This window comes from Phallusia mammillata, chromosome 2, assembly GCF_965637545.1.
Source record: "Phallusia mammillata chromosome 2, kaPhaMamm4.hap1.1, whole genome shotgun sequence".
In the NCBI taxonomy this organism is placed as follows: Eukaryota; Metazoa; Chordata; class Ascidiacea; order Phlebobranchia; family Ascidiidae; genus Phallusia; species Phallusia mammillata.
The window spans coordinates 11280477-11299887 of NC_137253.1; the positions used below are offsets into that span (position 1 = coordinate 11280477).

Sequence of the window (19411 nt, forward strand, 5' to 3'; positions counted from 1 at the left end):
ATTGTAACCACGTATGGTTGTTGCTTGCTTGTATATGTTCGCGTTATTTTTGTGTGTGCTGTTTTGTAAAGTTTTGAGAACAATATTTATGTTGGGACCATAGATTACAAGTGATAAAAGTTACAAGCTTTAAAAAAAATTGAAAACTTGGCCAAACTGTTTCTGTAATCGTGGCAGGTTATTTTAAGCTTACTGAACTGCTTGCTTATGGTGTAGGCCATAATTAGCATTAGAGCAACGTAATGCGTGAGTATAGAGTGTTGATCAAATTGTTTTTGTCGTTTTACTCAACTTTGTTTTAGCATTTTCTTGAAAATGTTGTAAAAAGTGACGTACTTTTTTTGTGAAGTGCAACATATCACGTGCTTAGCTCAATAAACCAGTCTTCTCGTTCTTAAAGTTAGTGTAGTGCACAGCCAAGTTTTTCCTCGAGAACTGTGAGCAGCTGACTGAAAAGTAGCTTGTGACCTGACCATCACACTTAAGGAAAAAAATCGTTCAGTGCACTGTTATAACTTATTAATCAGTTGTGTTGAGTTATGAAATAAATTTCAAAAAAGTGCTTTGTGCGGTTGACAAAAACAGTATGTCTCATTTTTTTATTAAATAAAAACAAGAAACGAATTGCAATTTCAAATGGCACAAAAACGTATTCGCAAATGACGCCACAACATTTTACGTCAAGAAAGCCTTTTACGTAACACTTGGATGATAAATGGAACCACATGGGTGTATTCAAAGTAGTCATCTGTTTCATGAGAATGAAGTTTTGTTGGCATTGTCATGCAAATTTCGAGATTTATACGTTAATTACAAAGTGGAGTTTGAGTTCTAGTCAGTTAAACATATAATGTCTGTATAAAACGCATGCGCAAACGTACGAGCTGCATTTCAGTACAGTAAATTAATGTACAGATTTGTAAAACGAGGGCGGTTTTGCTCATGAAAAAAATTATAAACTATGATGTCAATTGAAATATATGGATCAAATAAAAAAGCATACTATTTAACAAACCGGTTATAGGTGTAAATAAATTTTCACCATGTGTGTTTGAGTTGAATCCACCACTTTTGGAGCTTATAGAAGTTGTGTATACAATTGTTTGCGGTGTATACAAAAAGTTTTGTTGTATATAAAAAGTTTGTCACAGGTTATAGTCGACAACAATGACTACTACACAAGATGATCACAGGTAAATAGTCAAACGATATTTGTATTTTAAATCGTTAAAGGTAAATCCTTTGTAGTGTAAAAAATGGCCGAATATTCGGTTTCGGCCCGAACCTTTTTAGGCAGGTTCGGTGCATCACTAGTTTTAACTCTAAAATATTCACTGAACTCATTTACCAAAACTGTACATGGAGTTCAGTGCTTAATAAAAAAGTGTTTAACTTAAAATCCAACCGCAAACAAGAGTTTTAGCTAGGATAACTGTTCCTTATGTACAGGTTCAGCAGAATCCAAAAACCGATTTTATACATATATATATTTGCCAACAGTTGATTCTGTTTAGCCAGTAGTTTATATGTGTACTTAGATTTTAAACAACTAAAATAAAATTTGTTTTGTTTTAAATTATCATACAATGGGGGCATTGGTTTTAAATTTATTTGACATAACTTTTTCAGTGGGTGGGATATAGTGAAGGCTACTCAATATGGAGTATACTCTCGATGTAAAGAACTAGTTGAAAATGGATATGATGTAAGAACCCCTGATGCAGACAACATCACTCTTCTGCATTGGGCTGCTATCAACAACAGAGTGGAGATAGCTAGGTGGGTTACACACTTGTCTCAAAAAGATTAAACTGTGATTGACTTCTTACAACACTGTGACAAATGAATAGTACATTAAGTTAAGTTGTGGCATTGGTGGCTTGTAAACATTACTATTGTTTTAACTAAACTTTTGTTGGTGCCAAAAGCATTTATATGGCTATGGCTTAAGCTAATTAGAAAGCCATTTCAGAAAAATCTGTGGGTCACAACACCTTTTTAATAAGGTATCAAGAGGGGTGTAAATAAGGAGTGTAGATGTTGTTCACCTTTTGTAACAAAACACCAGTTTAGTTCTGTTTAGTTATTTTTTCAGAGAGGGCATGGTAATATACTTTAAATATTCCATGGATCTATGTTAAGCTATACTTTCTGAATACAGTTACCATTAATCTTACATGACTGCGTTTTGAAATTGTTTTTTTTTTATGACTTTTTTAGATATTACATTTCAATGGGAGCCGTAGTTGATGTTCTCGGAGGTGATTTAATGGCTACACCTTTACATTGGGCAATCAGGGAAGGTCATTTGTCCATGGTTGTATTGCTTCTTAAATCTGGGTAAGTGACAAACCTTTAATTCAACCTTAAGTGAACTGTTACCTTCTATTGAAAAATTGTGAAATGAGGCCAATACAGGCATAAATGCATAAACTAGTGTTTAATTTTATGAGAACGAACAGGGAAACAATTTGTGTAGTATTTGTCACAGCAAATTTTCATTTTGGTCTCATGATGTATTTTTACTACTATATGTACCCTAATTAAATTTGTCTAAAATTATTTGATCCTGTGTAATTAAATTGACCCCAATAGGAGATGCCACTATTATTGATTACACATGCTCTTGTTTGCAGAGCTGATGCTGGGGTCCGTGATGCGGAGGGTTGTGCCGCAATACACGTTGCTGTGCAATGTGGTCATACAACTATTGTGTCATATTTAATTGCAAAAGGTAGCGACCCAGACTTGTACGATGCAAATGGGAAAACACCCCTTATGTGGGCAACATGGAGAACATATGGGTAAAAAGAAGTCTCTGTAGTTTTATTATACTTTATTGATTTCAACATGACTATAATTATGGGTCCCCTTCCCTGAAGGGGACACATATATATTGATTTTACTCAAATTGTTTGTTTTTTCTTCTTTTTTTTTCTTCCCAAAGTTTGTCCGACTCGTTTTTCCATCAAATGTTTGATGGATTTGGATGAAATTTACACAGATGGTAGATATAGTTATGTAGATGTGCATCCCACTTTGTTTTTGTTGATAACCCCAGTATTTACCCCGCTAGCCCCCTAAAATGGGTGAGTTTGTAAACAGTGTCAGAATTGGCTGAAATTTGGATAGCTTGTAGAGTATGCCATTTATAGTTGTCGATTGTTGTGTTCAACCCTGTAGCCCTAACATTTACCCCACAAGCCCCCAAAGTGTAAAACATATTTGTATGTTACTGGACACCACAAACGAAAGATTTCTGTTGCTCAATAGTGTTACAAGGGCAAGCAGTTGTATGTTACTCGTTTGTGACTTTGTGGATTGCTTGGTGAACGTTTTGTGCCATGGCAGTTAGGGGGTTGTTGCCCAATGACGGCCCTATGACGTCAGAAACATTACCGGTTGTTGCTCAAAACACCTCTAGTGGTCAACATTTTAAACGTTGGCGGATTTGGCTGAAATTTTGCAGTACTATTGATTGAGTCATTGAGGTTTCCTATTTTTTAGTTTGTGTGTTGGACCCCATTAGTTACCCTACTAGCCCCCTAAAATGGGTCAGTTTTTTTAAACAGTGTCAGGATTGGATAAAATTTGGGTAGTATATATGTGGACTATGCTATTTGTAGGTTTCAATTGATGTGTTTTACCTTGTAGCCCCAACATTTACTCAACTAGCCCCCTAAAATAAATGAACTTTTGAAAAAGTTTATTAAACATAAGTCCTCAAATGTTATGTTTTGCCCTGTAGCACCACAACTTAACCAACTAATTCCTAAAATAGGTGAACCTTTTCACAATGTTCGAATTGAATGAAAACCGGACAGCTTGTAGAATTTGCTATTTATTTTTTGTTTTGCCCCATTATGCCACTACTTACTCCTTCGTTTCTTTGAAAAGGAACGTTAAATAGGACATACCTCAAACAATATCTGGGGTGAATCTAAATTTATATGGTTTGTACTCTACATAGTATTATTATTTAAGCCCAGTGCCGATCACTGCGTTTTACCTTACAACACTAAACGTTCACATGGTTATCTCTTGAAATGCATTATTTACAACTTTACATGTGTGGGGACCCATGAGTTTCTGCTTGCAGAAACAACTAAGGTTATAAAAGACAGTAGATGGTATGGGACCCAATGTAAAATAAGCATAGGAAATATATCAATGTTTTAAAATAGGTTATAGTGTATATGCAAGGGCAATATATATGTGCTAAGCCACCCTTCTAGTTTTACATTTTTTTTGCATAAAATCGGTTTGTTTTAAGTTGGCAAAAACTTTGCTTGATTTACTTGAGTACAGTTGCTCCAAGAGCGATGTTTGCCACTATTGTGCTAAGTTTTGACTAGGGATAGACCGATTATAGCAGGGGTGGCCAAACTTTTTCACCAGAGGGCCAAATTTGCAACTGTCTTGCCACTGGAGGGCCGGATTAAATGAGATTTGCGTAAAATTTGTCGTAACTGAAAAAGAGCACATACAGGCTATGTTAACTACTTACGTCATGGTTGGCAGACTGTTCTAAAAATAACGCTGCAAGGGCATTTATTCTAAAAATAACAACGCTTGCCACAAGCTACTGCTAGTAGCAGCCAGCGCTGTTGCACTGCTTGTTCACAGTGGTAAATATGGTGCTTGGAAAAAAACCAGACAAGGTGTTTGGCGGGCCGGATGAAACAGGACTGGGGGCTGGATGCGACCCACGGGTCGTAGTTTGGCCACCACTGGATTATAGGTATCAGCCTTTTTGTCATCAGACTGCTGTTAAACTGCACATTTGTAACTACATTACTTTTGCTTGACACAACTGTGTCTCTCTAAGCATTGCCCAGTTACCGATCAGTTTAGGGCAAATAGATGTCAAAGGATTTGGTCCTATGAAATGACTTTCAATAGTTTTATTTTGCACAATTTTGTTCGTTTATAAGTATAGCAAAGCATGAATTATTTGGTACTCTGTCCCACAGTAAACTTATTTGAATCAATGTTGGAATTTTTTTGCTGTTGTAAAGGTATAAATGTAGGTTCTTTATCACAAATAAAATACAGGTTTTAAATATCAGTTATCACTCTAATTAACTGTCAATAATTATTGGATTATAACCAGTATCTGTATTGGCCTTAAAAACATTATGTTGATCCTTTTGGCCTTTAGTGCTTTTAACAGTTAAAAATAGGTTCTCAAATCAATACAGCTGGTCCTTTTAAAGAACAGAAGCTAGTTTGCTTTGTTCAATAATTTATGCTAAATGTTCTGTGTTAAGTTCATTGTCTATCAAGCGATGTGCTTAAATGCAGAGAAGAGTATTATAATCTTTAAAAGAACATCACAACTTCATTTTTGCTTACAAAGTCCTACAAATTGGTCGACCCTAATTTGTGATAAGTAATATAAAATAATTTAACCTGTTTAGGGCAGTGTCATGTATAAGTCAAATAATACCTTTCTGTTTTCATATATTTATTTGCTCATGTTAGGTATAGTGTATTATTTGTTTTTAACCATTGTGTGTATGTAAAGTCAACGCCAAATTTGTAAGGCTGTAAATCGAGTACAATTTATTTTGTTTCTTGCAGTGTTGATCCTACAAGAACCTTACTATCCCTATATGCTGGCGTGAATATGAAAGATTTATCACAGCACAACACTCCATTACATTGGGCCTGTCTTGCTCAAAACACAAATGTGATTATGTTGTTGGTGCAAGCTGGAGCTGATCTTGATGCCAAGAATAATCGCGTAAGTTTGCTACAGTAGTCACTGGTATTTGGTTTCTAGATCAGAAAGTGCCTCAGGCATAAAACAGCAAAAACAATCATTACTACATCATGACATGATTGAGCATGCTGTGTAACTTGCTCATCATATCAATCAAACGCTGTCTATAGGTTTAAGTGTGGAAACCTTGTTTTGTGTTTATTCATGTGGTAAAAGCTTATAGAAAACTTGATGCCTGTTACGTCCCATTTTACTGGATAAAAACTGCTACTCACAAAGTGGTCAAACATGGTCATAAACTTGAAATCATTTGTTTGTTTCACACTTCAAAATCCATAAACCCCACAATGATTGAATATACTGTTTACACTACAAGGATATTTATACTCCAAACACCATCTGGGTTGTTTATGTTATAACTTGTTGTAATAAATCAGGGCCCAAACACAAGAAAACAAAAGTGCTTGACTGATGATGACAGTTTGTCTTGTTGTTTATTGATCAAACCATCAACACCACTGCTGTTTTATTCCTATGGGAGGGCAATACCCAGTTTTTCCTCTAATGCTGTGTTGTGGGAAATTACTGTAATGCTAGACAATGCTTTTCAATTTCCTTGCAATCAATGTTATTTTGCTGTGCTGAATGGCGATAAATTCTAGGTGCGAGTTGTGTTGTGTTAACAAGTAGCTCACGGAAGTTTGGACCTGTGATTATCACAACATGTTTGCGTTTGGCTTAATTGCCAGTCATAGCTTTTCTTCTACAGTGTTATGCATTAGACAATTTTGCACTTGACAAATTTTGGCAGTTAGGCAGTGTCATGTTCTATGCACACCTATAAACTTAATATTTGACCCCAGTAATACCCTTTGTAATGGCTGATATGCTACTCTTGTGGTTTTAAACACAATGTCCCTTGACTCGGCAAAAACTCTTGAGAAGGCTATGTTAATGGTGAAAATAACAGCCCAAATAGACGTAAAAAGCGACATGCTTTATTGTTCAAACGTTTCGGCAAATGCTCATGCCATCATCAGTGACAATAAAGCATGTCGCTTTTTACGTCTATTTGGGCCGTTATTTTCACCATTAAACTTATGAACAGATCCGTATATAGTGTTCCAAGGCTATGTTAATATTTACACTTTGCGGATTTACAAATAAAAGATAGGATAGCATGTTTTTTTGTTTTAAAACAAAACTGTCTAATAACATGTTATTATGAAGTAGGTTTTTTTTTGCTGAGCATGGGTATATGATTCTTTCACCTCTGTGACATTGGTTATTACATTGCATTTGAGCACACAATGTGGCATGACTCAGCAAAATAACCTCAGGAGAACTCTATGCTAATATTTGCATTCATTCGGTTTTAAACCACAAGATAGCAAACCTGCTCTAAGTTCATTTACAAACAAAACTATCCAATAATTTGTGACTTTCATGTATTAGTCCATTACCACAGTCCTAATTGTTTACACAAATTTTAAGATACAATCAAAATGTGTTTTCCTTAAACCCTATGGGTTTAATAAAAAAAGCTCCTAATGCAAAAAAAGTAATTTTTCGCTAGCTAATCTATTGTACGTATTTAAACAATGACTGTGTTAACCGAGGATTACTGTATGTTTTAAATGTATTTTTCCTTGTTTAGGGTGAAACTCCTTTGGACATTGCTCGTGTTAAGAAAAATGTTTGGATATCCTCCAGATTACAACTGCTACGTAAAGAGAAAGGTTTAGATGCTGGAAACTCTTACATCCAAAAAACTATTGCCAATAAAACAGTAAGTCTATTGCTCTTTGCTGAAAGTTGATAATTATCGCAAAAGTACTTTCTGAAACATGTTTGTTTATTTTTGTGGTTTAATTTTTTGTTTGGTTTCTTTTGTCAGAAGTCTTGCCTTTGATTGCATTTAAACCAGGGGTGTGCAACCTTTTTCGTCGGTTGGCCATATAACCAATTTCGGACATCAAGCGAGGGCCACACAATATTTTTCATGTGCCGTAGTTACCTGTTTTTCCCCCTCCTGTTGGTGTGGCTTGCATTATAATATCATGTCGATTTTATTTCTACACCCCTGCGTTTTATTTTATTTTGCGTTTAAAATCAACTTTAAAATGTTAGGTACAAGTAAGTTTCGTCGCAACACTGCCTTTTACAACAAAGTAATTGTTTACTAGACAAAGAGTTATATTACGTCACATTTGGTATAGATACACAACAAGACCATAGGTCTGGGTGAATTAAGTTCCATGCGCTGGTTTAGCTTATTCTTGTTACGTATAGCAACTTAGGAAATTCTGAAAACTAGCGTGGATTTTTTGTCAAAATGTTCATTTTTACTTGCTCTGAATCAGAGTGTTGTTGAGGGCCACACTAAACGGCTTGGCAGGCCGGATTGTGGCCCGCGGGCCGTGGGTTGCACACGCCTGATTTAAACCATATACTGCATTTGTGATCTTTGCACATTTATGATGAAACAAAACTTTTGCACATTTTTGTAATTAACCTCCTGTGTTGCTATAGCTCCTTGTGTTTCTAAACAAATTCATGCACATAAAAACTAAATTTCATATTTTTGTTTTTAGGTTCGTGAAAGATTTATGATTGGACTTGCATTCTTTGTCATGTTTGCCATAGGTTTTATATTTGAACTTTCCACACCATCGTGGTTGATCAAAGCAGCTTTATTCGTCATTTGCTATCTTATTGTGTATGGAGTTTCTGTGTAAGTAAAAAGCTAAATAGTTTACATTCAGTAAAAAATACTAATTAAATTAACAACTGAATAATAAATTAACAAAATTATCTTCTAAGGATATTTTGCTGCTTGGCAACAGATGTGCACTGGTTGCCAAGACAGTTATACTCTATTCATAGTATTATTAATTATTATGCTTTTCCGTGGTTTGTCAGACACACCCGACAACCTATTTCCTGAGCTTCTTTAATACGCATTGACAGTTTTGACAAATATAATCAATTATAAAAGTGTATTTTACTTAGTATTGTAACAATTTTAACAAAAATTAAAGGAATAAGTAAAGTTAAAACCAATATTAGTTTCTGTCATCAGTAGCAAACGAACCAAATTAGGAGATGAAAGTGCTGTATAACCAAAATGTGTATTCTACAGGACTTGGTATACTGCAAACTACCTTATTTACAGTAAACTACTTATTACTTTTCTAAGGGTAACACAGATAATGGTTAGTTCCTCTTTTTCTACAGACTGGTTATCACACACAATGAAATTTCCCATATGCTTCCCCTTGCAATATCGCTGGCTACAAAGTTCTGGGTCTATGTCACGTCATTCTTTTACTTCTGGCCATTTGTGTACTCAATATTAGGGAAGTTCTTCTTTCTGACCTTTACACCAGCCATGTGGTATTTCTTTTACAAAGCCTTGTCCACTGATCCTGGTATTATATCAGTGCAGGAAGATCAAAAGAAAAGGGTAAGTTTTATTAGTGTAAAAAACTTTTTTGCACTGCCGACCATTGTTGAAAGTGAAATTTTATCGCGGACCGGTCTTCAAAAAAACGCAAATGTTCAGCAATGAAAGCATTTGAATCAGTTTATCAATCATCCCCGGGATACATGGTCAAAATGTTTTATAGCATCTAACCTGAAAAATTATACGGCCCAGTAACCAACTCCTCGCGGACTGGCAGTTGCCGACCACTGGTGTAGATGACATAAATTTAGTTATCACTGGAGTACAGTGTATTGATTAAGTTAGGTAACAAATATGTATTCAATATATGTGTGACAAATGTTGTATATGGATAACCTTAAAACAGGATGTAGTACATATAAATTGCAATTATGTACGAAAGTCACCTTTCTAGTTTAACCTGATACAGAGTCATTGCCACGCTAAAAATATGCCTGGAAGACTGTCTGCCCTAAAAGAAAATCCATTCTTCACATTTTGGTTATTTCGGGAGGTAAAAACTGGGAACATGTGAGAAGCACTGCGCTAAAAACATTTTTTAAAAAGTAGATAACCAAAGTATTCTTTTTCTTTCCACCTTAGAAAACTTGTTAGTTTAGCATACAGTGAATTTGTATGTTTAGTTGTGTGAGCTGTAGGCTAAGAACGAGTGGAAACCACTGCTATAATCTACAGACACTTTCAAGCTGCAGAAAATTTGATAAATTATTTATATGTGTAATGTGTTCAAGTTTTGCCAACACGTGCATTGCATTTATGGCGCTGAAGGGCTGTTGTTGCCAAACATATAAATTTATACATGCACATATTTACTTGATTCCCTTTAACACTGCACACCTTATGAACAGTCAAATATGTATTCAGTAAAAGATACCTTGGAGAAGAAAAATAAACTATCAAGGTTGCCACCAAAAACTATAATACCCAACACACGAAAATGCTTTAAATGGACATTTTTATTTGCAGATGATAGTTCATTTAGCAGAAACAGAAGGTTTAAAAATGGACAACATATGTAGTACCTGTATGGTAAGTTAATTGTTTTTTACTAACATTTTTAACCTGTCATATTTTGCCGATGCAGTTATTTAAATGCATTGCTGTTTTGGATCGTAAAACTGGTGTTTTACTTGTAGATTGCCAAGCCTCTTCGGTCGAAACACTGCGCTGTAACAAACAAATGTATTGCAAAGTTTGATCACTACTGTCCTTGGGTGTTTAATGCTGTTGGTGCAGGCAACCACCTTTATTTCATTGCCTATCTTTGTTTTCTATTGGGAATGCTCTCATGGAATGTGTATGCAGTGTTTTTGTGTAAGTGTGAACGTAATTTTATCTATTTACATGTGTGTGATTTTGTTAAGCAAAAAATGGTTTTCAATTAGCGTAATACAGTCATGTGGTAGATTATGGGTTTGATATTTGTTGGAGGGGGTATCATTTTCAACTTAGTTTATGTGTGGAATGGAATCAAACCTCATGTGGACAATTTATCTGTTTATCAATTTTACAAAACTTATGTTTCAAAATAGATGGTATTTTAATATTAAAATGTTGCCATATTTCATTCATATTCTTGCCTATATTTTTGGTTATTATCCTATTTTATTGTAAGTACATGATTTTATGCCAATATCATAACATAAACTCTTATTCTATCCTTTTATTTGGTCTTTACATTATGCAATAAAATGACAAGTAACAAATAAAATTTTTGATTATAGATTGGGAGCATGGTTGTCGATCAACAGATGACCTGGTGGGTATGGAACGTTTATGGCATGTGGTTCAATGCTCTCCTTGGGTAATGTGGATATTTGTAAATGTTCTTTTCCATCTGCTCTGGGTCTGCGTGCTACTCACATGTCAAATGTATCAGGTATATATATAGCTTTTCATGTAACATATATTATTCTCGACAACCCCTAGATCTTTACCCTTTCTGTGCTGCATATTCCAATTAAAGTTAAAGATGCACAACCTGTAACCCCAGATACAACTTTATGAAGGTATATGCTAAAATCTACATAGTTTATAAAACAAATGTATAGAAAGCCGTTTTTTGTGTAGCACGATTGCCTGTACATTCACAAATACTCAGTGAGCTATCTAGTTCATTCAAGGGAATTCTTAATGGTAGTTTTTTCTCAAGTGACTAAATTGATACGGTTTGGGGGTATAGTTTTTGACGTTTTTGGCGAAAAAAAAAATTGATTAACATGTGATGTAAAAATATAACACTAAATTTTAAAATATTTTCTGCTTCTTGACAAAAAGAATAACTTGTTTCAAATTCCTGTGCTTGCAGATCGCCTGGTTGGGTGTGACAACAAACGAGCGAATGAATGCGGGAAGGTATCATCATTTTCATACTTCACAACATGGACATCTGGAGAAAAGCCCTTTTGAGTAATTTATTGTTTATCTCTTGGGGCACATTGCAATGATTTCTAACATATTTATGATAAAAGGCCCACGCTTTTTCCTAAGGATGCCATTACCAGCCTTGTGTTGACATATGCTGTATAAATTAAAAGCAATTTGTTATAATGTACCATGAAGCCTTATATTGGGCCTTCTGTTTTTAAGTCATTTTGCCCCAATTAACAAAATATTTCGCCAAGTACATTTTTGTCTACTAACCAATTTTCAACGAGCTTTATGCAGTGGATCTCAGAATTTCCTTAAAAGCCTTGTATGTTTGTTTACAAAATAATTTTTTTGTTAAGATAGTTCACAGTCAGACTATGGTTGACTGCGCGAAGCATCTTCGTATCTCCAAGTGCATAATCTATTTCTGTATTTCGCAGTCGCGGCTTTATCAACAACATGGCTGACTTCTTCCAATGCACTTGTTTCGGTATTTTACATCCCGTTAATATCGACTGGAAAACGCGCATGGAGTTTGGTAAAGAGTTTGCTGACGTCACTGTGCACAAAGTCCACGAGAATGTGTGACGTCATCGTGACGCAGCATAGCTTCTATGGGCCTATCTGTGTATTTTTTCTATCAGATCGTCAGAGATCCGGTTTCTACGGTCCACTGATTGATAGTCAGACAATTATGTTACACTGATAAGCTGCAGACAGTGCACACTGTTTCGACCTATAACCATTCATCGCACAGACTAGGTGATGCATGGGGTTGTACCCTGTGCTCCCAACAAACTGGAGTGCCGTTGAATGGCTACACTAGCCAATGCGGCCGATCTCTCGTCACCAGCTGCACTGATGAGACCTTACAGGTCGAAACAGTGTGCACTGTTTGCAGCTTATCATTTATTGGCTCTATGCTTTTACATATTTTACACTGTTTGCAATGATAGATTATAGTTAGTTTGTGATTTCGAATTACTGACACATATATATTTCTTATTAAACTAGTTTAAAGGTATAAAAATCTGCCCAATTTTGGGGTAGTTTGGATTTTGTAACTTGTGTTAAAAGTGAAAGTAAAATCCACAATATCTGATAGGGAATACAGTCACTCACTTTACCTCTTTTAAAACTGTTGTCTCACATATCTCCAATTGTATTGCCATCTGTACAGATTTATTTCAAACAATCAATAGCCGTTAGGGAGAAAAAAACACAATAGTTTTATGGTCGTACTAGACATTTTTTATCATCCCCTGCTAATATCATTAAATCAATGAAAGATTATTATCGCCAGATTTCTGTTAATCAAATATTTTCTACTTTTACTAGTGTAGGTGTATTTAGTCAGTTTCCTAAAATAGTAAAATATAGTCATTTAAAAAATATATAAGGACCTAATGGTACAGTGATCTCTGAAATTTTATTGCATCATTTTGTTTTTGTTTAGTCAACATTTTTTCGCCTTAGTTCAAAGATTGCGTATGTCACGATTTAGACTTTTTTTCTTTAATTCTTGTATTTATGTTACAATTTTTTCCGTCCCTCACTAAACTTATGTTTTAAATGCTTAACTGTTAAGAGATTTTGGTAGCTATCTTTTTTAGGTATTTGGATTTAATTGTCAAATAATATGCTTTAAAAAGTAGTGAAAATACTTTACATGTAATACACTACTATTAGCAGACCAAAATGGCTAGAAAGTCGAGTCCAACTACAAAACAACTAGTTACCTTTTGCCCTATATTTTTGTGTAAATTTATGTTCAAACAAAATAGTAAATTTGCCAAATATTATAGTTTGTGGCAATACTGATTTTAATTTTCCTTATGTCCTAGCCCATATTGTAGTTACACACCATTAAATAACTCCTGTATATTGCACTAAGTATAGGATTGTGTACATTGTGGCCGTACACAACAAAACATAACCGCCCGTAACTTGGATCAAAACTTAATATTAACAAAATCAAACGCAACTTTCAATCGTTAATATTGATGGCTGACTTTTTAAGCTCAATTTGAAAAACAAACAAACGGTTTTTTGAACCATCTTTGTATAACCAGCAGCTACCATGGAAATCAGTTTCTCTGATTTAAACCGTATTGCTTATGCAAGATCACTTGAGCCCGCTTACGACCTATTGGTAACACTAACAAGTAATTTAGGCTTTGTATTGAGTTAGCGAGAAATTTTGTTGAATAATCGTGGGGCTAAAATTTGTTCTTGAAAGTGGCTAATGGGTAAAAAAAATACTAACATTTGCAAACTATAGTAAACCTGTGTGCCAAATCTGCATAAACGTTTGAACATACTTGCTTTCACGAACCATTATGTAAGAAAAAGCAACACAAAATACTGTACTAAGCTCATTTAGCAACCCTCTTTAGGTGTTTTGATCATGTATGTCAGATAAAAAATAACTACACTCCGAATAAAATTATTTTTGGCGAACCTATCAAATGCGATATTACTGTGTTTTTAGCAGAACAAATTGTATAGATTTTAGCCCACAACGACCCATGCATGGCATACCAATTTTTTTGTGTATCAAACTCTGTTCTGTGTATTTTGTAAGTGTTGCGTAAATTATGTGATAAAACGGCACAAACCAACAAGTATATGATTTTTGTTCAAACGTCTGTGCCAACTGTGTGTTCTGTAAGCTTACCGATTCAGTAATGAACTTGTCTGTGGAACAATATTCGCTTAAACGGGGAAATTCCAAAATAGCTCGGCACCTGGATTTGGGGAATTCCCCAACATGCGAAATTGCACAAATGCTTTCGTTTAGGACTGTTGTCGTTTAAGTCAGGGTTTATATTTATTACAGTATGTATGATTTGTTATTCAAGTATGTATGGTTTCAACACAGTTTACGAAGACCCCTGGGTTGAACCAGTACGATTTTTCATGTTGGTTGGTTAAAACACGTGGCCAATGTGTATCGATCTAAGAAAAAACAAATAGCCTAAAGTTGTGGGTTTGGTGACTTAGCCAGAATGTTTTTAATTAGCAGGAAATTAATGTTTATTTTAGATTCACGGCTTAGTGTTTCTATGTTAAGTGCTTGGTAAGAGGAGATTTTATTGACTGTTTAAACTACATAGGATTGACCTAAGCGTTGTACATGTTTATTGGCCTCTCGATTTTCAGCCCCATTTCAGATTGTTTAACTTGAGGCCTATCAAGTTTGTGACTCGCAGTGCAGTTACGTCGTAGTGTTGTCACGTGTTTTTGTGTGATCTCATGCGTGTCGCATGTCCGATCAAATAAACTTAAATCCTCTAACGAACCAATTAAATGTGTTGCGATGTGTTCTCTCATAGTCTTGTATTCTGGTTGGTTTAGTTAGAGGCACAAACCTTGGACATCACTTTAACCTTAAAACGGCACCAATGCAGCACTGTTGTTTGCAATGCAGTAACGGGCACTAAAACCTGATGTTTTTTCGGCGCAGGGTTGATGTGGATTCGATTGTTTGTGTGGTTCCCATACCAACACAGCATTCGTAGAATTTCTGTGCTTAACCGATGTTTGTTTAATCCCTTGCAGTAATTTATTGTCACTTGATTTGTTGACCGTACCCATCGTACCGCGCACTTTTATGTATTGTGTAGCAATATATTAAGTGTGTTTTGTTGGAAATACGGACATCAGTCGTGGAAAAGAACTTAAAACAATGGGAACCTGATTTATGACAGGCCAAACCAAACGTCGCCCCGCAATATTCACAAGAGTTTCGGGTAAATTACTCATATAACAGACGCCAGTGCCGATAGGCTATCATGTAGTCGTAAAGGGTTGGTGGGGGTAAAGTATACCAGTTGAAAAACAATGCAGTGATTGTTACACAGACACGGGTAACTTTCCGCGCTCGCACCGACTAGCCTATAAATACTTAAGCTTACTTTGTACATTTCATAACCACAGAAAACAGGCCAGCGGCAAAATGATTAAGAAAATTTGCATGATCGTCATGTTCCTGGCTGTTGCTGTTACGGCAGGTAACTATAACGTTTCTTTTGTCCCTAAATCCTGTTTTTTTTTAATTGGACAATGCTGATTTTAACATTTTTTTATGTTAGTAAGTAAAAAGACAATTATTTTTTAGCACGCAACAGTTCCTGCAAAGATGTTCTAGACAACTCTTTGACCCGTCCTCCTAGTGGGATCTACATACTGGAAGACTCCCATGGTTTCCAATATCAAACCTATTGTGATATGCTGACAAACATGGGAGGTTGGACCTTGATTGCTTCAGTGCATGAAAACAACGCCCAAGATAACGGAAGATGTACAAAAGGTGACAGATGGTCAAGTGAGCAAGGGTCATCGTCTTTACAACCTCGAGCTGAAAACTGGATGAATCAAAACACATTTGGAAATGTAATTTCGGCAACGGCTGATGATTTTAAGAGTCCTGGCTACTTTGACATAAAAGCAAAGAATCTAATGATTTGGCAGGTATTAGTTGTGACATAAAATTATATTTTCTTTTTTACTAACGTCGCAATACAAACGACTTCTACGTTATTTCCTTGGTATACCATTTTTTTTGGTTTTACTCGATATATCAAGTAAAACGAACCTTCAAAGCAAGATAAAATGAAATATACGCACGACTGAAACCACACAGTGTGGTAAACAGCATATAAATGTATATTTTACCACCAGGTTCCCAATGACACACCACTCGACAACTGGAGACAGGCTTCATACATGAGATATAGAACCGAGACAGACTTTTTTGATTATTTCAACGGCAACTTGTACAGTTTGTACAAGCATTTTTTACCTATTGTATCAAGGCAATACTCCTGGCCAGCCGACAACGGTCCACAAATACCTGTTGTGTTTGATGAAGGAAGTGGTGGTGATTTGGTCAGCCATTTTGGTCCAACCACAAAGCAGTACCTGACCCCAGGATATATTCAAGTAAGACATTGTAGTTAGATACCAAGATAACACAGGCGTAGTACTGTTATATGATATTACTTCATCCTCCAACCTACCAAAGATAAATAAACAAACAATTTATATCCCCCCAACTACATACGACGACGAAATATTAATAAATAATTGAACGCCTTCAAAGCATCTCTAACCCACAGGCGGATTATTAAAAGTTTTTTTTTCTCAATACTTCGCCTGTTTTTAAAATAATTTAATTAACTTATCATTTTAGTTTTCTAAACGTTGTGTACCATCAAAATTGTTTTATCATTTCCAGTTTCGTGCTCTGAGCAGTCAACATGATGTTTTCGCTATGTGTCCTGGTGTGAAAATAAGCGAATCTTTCAGCAACGCCCAATTTGCTTGCTTTGGTTCGACCGGGTACAATTACAATGCCAAATACTGCGGGGACTTTGCTGGATGGACTTACAATGGTTATGGAACTCATACTACTTGGAGTGTCGATAAATATTTGATCGAAACCACGTTTTTGTTGTTTTATCGTTAAAGATAAAGTCGCTTTTGCATTTAATCAACCTAATCTCCATGGCATGGAATAAAATATACATTAAAATTCTGCAATCAAGGCTTGATTTAAAAAAGAATCTTGTCGGTAACAACATTGTCGTAATTTAAGTTAGTAATAATAAACTGGGCTAAAATTAACCTTTAAGAAGTGTCTATAAATGTACATAGCCTAAATAAAATGCAAATGTCATTTCGCAATTGTTGTTTGTCTTACTAAGTTCCATTAAACTTATTTGGCGTTGACCTATGTTTCATGCACATGCACATGCATAGAATGAGTAATAAAGGACGATGCTATTGCTTTGAAGATATGTTCAGTGTTTGAGACATGTTATGGTGGTACCTCTGGCTTGTAAAGTTCTGTTGTTAAAAACAACGTTTTCCAAAACGCGATGCCATTATAGCAGTGATTCTCAAACTGCGTGCCATGACGTGCGAGAGATTTCCAAATGTGGCGCAAAATATTTCAAAGTGCAAACATTCCCTGGTGTTTTAGGACTTCATAGCAAAATACTGGTATGCATGGAAAAGGTGTAGAGCTTATTTTTTGTTTGTTAATGAAAAGCATCTCCATCCACCACAACGGAGTTAAAAATAAACTTTCTTTGTACAACTTTTGTTATGTTTACCCGCAAAGCTTGTCGCGGAAAAACATTCCAGTACTTTAATATAAAAAGTTTGAGAACCATCGCATTTGTAGGGACAGTGTGGCATTTATAACTTATAAGCATCGTGTGTACCATGTTGTGGAGTGCGTTCTCGGTCTTTCGTTGATCTTGACGTACATGTGTTTTTACTTTGTGTAAACAACCTACTGACAACCTCTGTGCATTGGTTAGGTTACGGCAGTTTACCGTTAAAAAAGAGTAACTGCCTCATCTGTGTTGTTGCATTTGGTTTTAGGAAAATGAGCTTATTTAAAATTGCAAGACCAAGTAACTGGCATGTGTGACCAATAAAAGATAAAATTAAAATGATCAGAGTATTTGGTAAGTATAATCCGCAACATTTGGTTGCTGAAATGTTTGGACTATCAAAACGCAGTTGTCAAATCTTGAAACAATGAAAAACCGGTTTTAAAAACGGGCAACACCAATAACACAAAACTACAACTTTCTACATTTTTTGTAGAAAACTGTTGCCAAACCAAAGCCATACAAAGCGTTAGTGCATGGACATTTGAATTTTGTAGCATTCGCATAACAACCCAACATTGTTGCATTTGTTGGATGCCACGAGTGTGGGCATAATAAAAACAAACGTTCTTTACAAAATTGAGTGTGTATTGCAAACATTTTTTTCATTTGGCTTTAATGCAAAAATACTGAAAATTGCATTTGTTTTCTTGATTTAATAGAGTGTTTCTTTTGACACGATCTTATATATGTATCCACATAAAAGCAACCATGAGTACCAGTACTTGAAAACTCAACTTGACTTGCTTGAAGCAGGGTAAACTTACTTTAACTTTTTGAAATTAAAGCTGATTTGCTGTTACCTATTGTTGTAATTTAATAGTCTACTTTATTTTCCGGCCATGACATATCGTTTGAAGTTAGGTGTATCCGTGTTTGGGTACAAAGGCCATAATTAACGTCTTTATAAGATACCTGACCGTTTTTTTAACATCTTTATTTAACCAACCGCAACCATAGAAATCACGGGCGTCCGCAGGAAAAAATACAGGGGAGGGCAAAACTATCTTCACATCGCCGTTCGATAAACGGTATTTCAGAACAAAAATCATCTAAATGTGCTACTCATTCTTGCCAATCCCAAAGTAGCAAAATAATACAATAAACACAATATTAAATATCACTGAAGTATGTGGTAGGTTGGCAAATACTTTTTAACGGAAGTAGGATTTACATTGACCAACCTTATCAGATGTAACAACAAATACAGTGAAGATATCACATAATGCCTGTTTGACACATCCATCAATGACGTAATAATATGCTTGTTACCAAACTATTGTTAAGTAATAATGTTCGATTCATTTAATTTGTTGTAAAACCTTATTCTGTTCTGTTACAGTTACACTTGTAATAAAGAGGTGAGACCCACGACGTCTTCCATTTACGTTCCAGGAATAGTTTTTGTATAACACTGTCTGAATGTTTATTGTGTTTTGTTTTAAGTTGCGGATTCTCCGACCGTTTGCGTTTTTCTTTTTTCCAGGGGGGGGGGGGGGGGGACGTGCCCCCCCTTGCCCCCCGCTGCGGACGCCCATGATAAAAATGTTTTTTTCTGATTTATTCCGAATTGCTTTTACAAAGGCACTTGAACCCGCCTACAACCTACTGGTAACACTACAAGGACACTTTTAGGCTTTGTATAAGGTTTCAATTATCGCGAGG

At 35.5% G+C, this 19411-nt stretch overlaps 2 protein-coding genes across 2 annotated transcripts; both read left to right on the forward strand.

The window, feature by feature from the left end:
• The first annotated feature begins 908 nt into the window (after window positions 1–908).
• LOC145213732 (palmitoyltransferase ZDHHC17-like) lies at window positions 909–14209 on the forward strand. The gene is made up of 13 exons (XM_080082118.1): window positions 909–1193; window positions 1630–1779; window positions 2221–2340; window positions 2637–2804; window positions 5584–5746; window positions 7383–7514; window positions 8320–8459; window positions 8963–9191; window positions 10158–10220; window positions 10328–10505; window positions 10916–11070; window positions 11500–11600; window positions 12002–14209. The coding sequence occupies exons 1-13, from the start codon at window positions 1168–1170 to the stop codon at window positions 12147–12149; spliced, it is 1773 nt and encodes a 590-aa protein (XP_079938244.1). The 5' UTR covers window positions 909–1167; the 3' UTR covers window positions 12150–14209.
• A 723-nt stretch (window positions 14210–14932) lies between these two features.
• LOC145213734 (intelectin-1-like) lies at window positions 14933–17325 on the forward strand. Its single transcript, XM_080082119.1, has 4 exons — window positions 14933–15574; window positions 15682–16034; window positions 16245–16505; window positions 16801–17325. Exons 1-4 carry the CDS (start codon window positions 15520–15522, stop codon window positions 17029–17031), a joined length of 900 nt encoding a protein of 299 aa, XP_079938245.1. The 5' UTR covers window positions 14933–15519; the 3' UTR covers window positions 17032–17325.
• The last annotated feature ends 2086 nt before the right edge of the window (window positions 17326–19411 follow it).

What these genes read in the sequence shown, in the direction of transcription:
- LOC145213732 (XM_080082118.1), top strand. Translation starts at nt 1,168, where the DNA reads ATGACTACTACACAAGATGATCACAG. An exon ending in AGGAAGATCAAAAGAAAAGG is followed by an intron (nt 9,192 to 10,157) that starts GTAAGTTTTATT and finishes TTTTATTTGCAG; the next exon opens with ATGATAGTTCATTTAGCAGA. An exon ending in TGTGTATGCAGTGTTTTTGT is followed by an intron (nt 10,506 to 10,915) that starts GTAAGTGTGAAC and finishes TTTTGATTATAG; the next exon opens with ATTGGGAGCATGGTTGTCGA.
- LOC145213734 (XM_080082119.1), top strand. Translation starts at nt 15,520, where the DNA reads ATGATTAAGAAAATTTGCATGATCGTCATGTTCCTGGCTGTTGCTGTT. An exon ending in GGCTGTTGCTGTTACGGCAG is followed by an intron (nt 15,575 to 15,681) that starts GTAACTATAACG and finishes ATTATTTTTTAG; the next exon opens with CACGCAACAGTTCCTGCAAA. An exon ending in AGAATCTAATGATTTGGCAG is followed by an intron (nt 16,035 to 16,244) that starts GTATTAGTTGTG and finishes TTTTACCACCAG; the next exon opens with GTTCCCAATGACACACCACT.